General features: G+C 49.3%; 1 protein-coding gene across 1 annotated transcript in view; it reads left to right on the top strand.

Annotated features, from left to right (window-relative positions):
- Positions 1 to 3,535: 3,535 nt before the first annotated feature.
- Positions 3,536 to 5,000, top strand: part of LOC311327986 (glucose-induced degradation protein 4 homolog) — an 8,296-nt gene continuing 6,831 nt past the window's right edge. Inside the window, exons 1-2 of the mRNA XM_084461098.1 lie at positions 3,536 to 3,922; positions 4,208 to 4,267. Coding sequence (XP_084317224.1) covers positions 3,617 to 3,922; positions 4,208 to 4,267 — 366 coding nt within the window. The 5' untranslated portion in view covers positions 3,536 to 3,616. The remainder of the gene's footprint in view (positions 3,923 to 4,207; positions 4,268 to 5,000) is intronic.

The raw sequence follows: 5,000 nt of genomic DNA, 5'->3' as shown, positions 1-5,000 counted from the left end.
TAGCCTAGCTTAGCCTAATCAATGTCAATGTAAGTCAAAGTGTTAGCCATTGAGCTCAGGGGTTTCTAAACCTACTGTTCTCAAGTTAACCTTTTCAGACTCACCTAGATCCCACGCCACAGCGAGAGAACGCACAGACGTACGCGCCATAGCAGGGAAAACTACCAGTGCTATCAAACAGGTTGATGAAATGTGTCTGAATACGTAGAAATGGTCTTGTTAAGTGTTAAAAACAGCTTGCTTGGTCGTTGAAATCATGCAGGAATGAGAAACTCTACAGAATGTTATGCTCTTAAAGTCCTGTAACTAGTGATGATGTCATGAGTGTTATTGTGACTTAATAATAATAATAATAATAATAATAGTGACATAATAATAGGCAAGAAAATGTGGAATGTTGGGTAGATGGAGAAAAAAATAGTAGGGCCTACAATTAATTTAAAAAATGCTATTTTTAAATAGTAGTTAATCTTTTCTGAATAAATTAAACTACATCACCTGCTAGTGCCCCTAACTTTCCATAGGTTTCGAGTCATTTTATGAGTTTAGGTATACAAAGTTATTTTAGCTTTGAATCATTTGTTAAACTAAACTAAACATAAGTTACACACCTATATACAGAAATAAAGTCCAGTGTTCATTCCTCTGGGGGGTAAAAGGGGTAGAAGGGCACTAGCCCAGTGTCCATGCCTCTGTCCATCCCATCTGGACACTGTGCCACGCCCTTTCTTCTTGGGACTGCGGAGACGGTCCAGAGCTCTTGTCTTCGTCCTTGTCCTCATCCACATCCTCCAGCATGTCCAGAACCTGGTTCTCCCTGACCAGGTCTTCAAGGAGTCACAACTGGAAGTTCAAAGCATTTGCAATGGTTCCTGGGAAAACAACAAAACATGCAAATGAGAAAGGTCTTCCTTTTCAATCTGAATAATGCTTTCACAAAAAAACAACAACATACAAATGATTTAAATGATCGTACACCAACCTGGAATGAGCCTGTTCAGGTGGCGGTGAAAAAGAGTCCCGGGAAGTGGAGCCGCTGGCCATGCGGTCAGTGGCGTTTCTAGCTTATATGCCCCCCTGGGCGAACCCCCTGCCAGGGCGCCCCCCCCGGGGGGGGTTACTTCGTGAACTGCTCTTCTTGCCGCCCCCCCGAGATGAGAGGTGCCCATGAGATGAGATGCCCGTGTTGCCCATGCCTAAATACGCCACTGCCCGCGGTACCTGGTCAGGGCCACGCCCCTCTGGGCGGAGCTACCTGGTCAGGGCCACGCCCCTCTGGGTGGAGCTACCTGGTCAAGGCCACGCCCCTCTGGGTGGAGGTACCTGGTCAGGACCACGCCCCTCTGGCACAGCGGTACCTGGTCAGGACCACGCCCCTCTGGCCCAGCGGTACCTGGTCAGGGTCACGCCCCTCTGGGTGGAGCTACCTGATCAGGGCCACGCCCTTCTGGGCGGAGCTACCTGGTCAGGGCCACGCCCCTCTGGGCGGTGGTGTCTGTTCCTGTGTACAGCTGCACGTCCTGGATGACCTCCTGACCCGGCGTTCATGCACTCTCCAAACGTCCTCCGTGCGCCCCTGATCTGTGGGGCAGTGGCGCCCCCATGAGGTCTCTCCCATTTGCCCCGCCCACCGCTCCTACGGCAGCCAATCAATGAGCCGGACGGTGGCGTCCTCGCCGTGCCAGGCTGGTCTATCGCTTCCTCCAGGACTTCAGCCTCTCCATCCACTCCCTGTCTCTTTGGTTTAGTGCTCATCTAAAAATAACATGGAAATAATAAGAATAACAATACAACTATGCAACACAGCGTACACATGGAGGACACAAGAAAGTACAAGCTTTTAGTTTGGATAAGGAGCATTTGAGGGGCAGTCCAATTTCGGCAGGCGTTGCTAAAATTATACCCCTGCCAAAATGCTCCCTGTTCAAACTACAAGCTTGTGTTCTCTAGGGTAGCATCCAGGCACCTGAAGATGTCACCTGAATAAGTTTGAGGTGTGTGAGACTTGGCAAAACCAGGCCAGGTCAAGCCTGGCTTATGTGCGTTGGCTGGCTTGTTTCTGTTCAGGACTGGTAGGACGGAAGCTAGTCACGCCACTGAAATAGCTGTGAATTAAAATGACATGAAATAATGTGATAAATTAAGATGGGTCTTGTCGCCTGGACACATCAGTTCCAATGCTTCCAATGCTAATCCAGCACAATGAGAGCAGGATAGCCAGTTAGCTCATGGGCTCACAACAACTAGCAGCAGCTTCCATAACATTAATGGTAGCGGTCAGTGGCTAAAGCAGTTACACTGATGATTCCTGTAACGTTAGCTATTTTGCTGCAATTGGTTCAACTTCTGTTTCTGGACAAAGGTAAGGGATAAACCCAGATAACACAAGGCTAGCGGACCTACAGCGGGTCTCGCCAAATCCGCTGGCGGGTTCCTGGCCATTTGCACATCGAATGGCAAGCGGACATCTGGGCCGCCATGGATGAATTTGTCCCGCCATAGCTGCAAAATTTAGCTTAGCAAAAGTTTTCACTTCTCACTTTTCACTGCAGTGGTGGAATGTTTACCATGCGCTATTTCAGCAGCTACGCCTGTTAAAGCCTGCTTCACTACAAGTCCCAGAAAGCCTTTCGGTAACATAGCCAATTAGGTTCGAGTGCAAGTCAGACGTACGTCAATCCGTCCAATCAAACCAAACCGTGCTCACTTATGCGCTACCGCGTTGTAGTTCCTCACTGGATCTGACAGCGACGAGTCATTTTTTTTCCCAACCAACTTGTGCCATAACCACGCCCCCGCGAGTTTTCATTGGACAACCCTAACCCTAACCCTAACCCTATCCCTAACCCTATCCCTAACCCTAACCCTAACCCTATCCCTAACCCTATCCCTATCCCTAACCCTAACCCTAACCCTATCCCTAACCCTAACCCTAACCCTATCCCTATCCCTAACCCTAACCCTATCCCTAACCCTATCCCTATCCCTATCCCTAACCCTATCCCTATCCCTAACCCTATCCCTATCCCTAACCCTAACCCTATCCCTATCCCTATCCCTAACCCTAACCCTAACCCTAACCCTAACCCTATCCCTATCCCTATCCCTATCCCTAACCCTATCCCTATCCCTATCCCTATCCCTATCCCTATCCCTAACCCTATCCCTATCCCTATCCCTAACCCTATCCCTATCCCTAACCCTAACCCTATCCCTATCCCTAACCCTATCCCTAACCCCTATCCCTATCCCTAACCCTATCCCTAACCCTAACCCTAACCCTATCCCTAACCCTAACCCTATCCCTATCCCTATCCCTAACCCCTATCCCTAACCCTAACCCTATCCCTAACCCCTATCCCTAACCCCTAACCCTAACCCTAACCCTATCCCTAACCCCTAACCCCTATCCCTATCCCTAACCCAATGAAAACACACGGGGGCGTGGTTATGCCAGAAGTTGGTTGGGGGAAAAAATCACGTGACAGGAGCGACAGCCCCAGACAAGCCTTGCGTGCCCGTAGACAACCAGCCCGTCACCGGAGTCGCACCAGCAACCCCACGGTTGGACCGTAGTCCTCTCTCTCTCCTCCAGGCTGTCACCATCAGAAGACCCATGACTGTCGCCGTCGGTGACACTCACGCGTTGCCGCTCGTCATGCCGCTCCGAGCGCAGAGCGGAGCGCAGAGCGGCGGCAGCACCGCCGCGGCCTGTAGAGCCTCGGCCTCGATTACTCCTCCCCCGCCGATCAACACGCACCAGCCGGGGGCGGCCTGTAGAGCCTCGGCCTCGCTTACTCCTCCGCCGCCGATCAACACGCACCAGCCGGGGGCGGCCGGCTCCCTGCTCTACAGCGGCTCGCAGTTCCGGGGACACCAGAAGAGCAAGGGGAACTCATACGACGTTGAGGTCGTATTGCAGGTAGCTAGTATATATATATATATATAGCAAATATGTGTATTTCCCTGTGTTTAAGGTAGACAGATGCTCCAAAACATACTGACACACTGACCTCCTTTAGAAAGGCAAGTGGGGTGAACTAACCTGCCACTAACACTTCAGGAAATGTCCAGGCTAGTTAGTTAGTCAGTCAATCAATCAATCAATCAATCAATCAATCAAAGCTGTATCAACTTAGGTTAGGCTGTGTGTACAGGCATGTTTGTGACTTGTGTGGCTGACAACCTGTCTGTTTGACTCTTCCAGCATGTGACTATGGATGACTCGTATCTGTGTGGATACCTAAAGATCAAGGGACTAACGGAGGTAAGTAAAGATGGGTGATGGGGCATTGCTAGCCAACTGTCAATCAATCAATCAATCAATCAATCAATCAATCAAAGCTTTATTTGTATAGCGCATTTCATACCCAGAGGCAACACAATGCGCTTTACAGAGAACAAGGGAGGTGGGCACTGAGTGAGTAGGCTGTACTCTGTATGATCGCAGTTGGCTAGGTTTAGGGTACTGGGTACACGCAAGCGTTCCTCACCGTCCACCTACTGACCTCTGTGGTCAATAAGTTTCCGAAGACGTGTTCCAAAGTCGCATAATGCTTAAAAAAGGCTCGGTGGAGAGATGGTTACAGATTCATAGTTGCATAACACAGATACAACACATGCATACAGAGAGAAACGGTGTCAGTCGGTGATATTGATAGAGAGCGAGACAGAGATTAAGCGAGAGTGAGAAAAAAAGAGAGAGAGAGAGAGAGAGAGAGAGAGAGAGAGAGAGAGAATGGAAGCAGATCTTATGTGAGGGAGCATTAAGACTCCATGATAAGTCCCAGGAAAGGCAAGTGAGTGGTCTGTGCTCTGTTGCAGCATCTTCGAGCTAAGCACACTTAAACTACACCCACTATACATATAGAAACCTACACCCACTATACATATAGAAACCTACACCCCCTATACATATAGAAAATGTTTTGCTCGTCGTTAATTAATGCCAATTAGAATAACGTCATAACGACTGTCTTGAATTCAAAGGAGACCTTGGA

This window comes from Borostomias antarcticus (assembly GCF_949987555.1).
Source record: "Borostomias antarcticus genome assembly, chromosome: 35".
Lineage (NCBI taxonomy): Eukaryota > Metazoa > Chordata > Actinopteri > Stomiiformes > Stomiidae > Borostomias > Borostomias antarcticus.
This window is presented reverse-complemented; position numbering and strand designations above follow the sequence as displayed.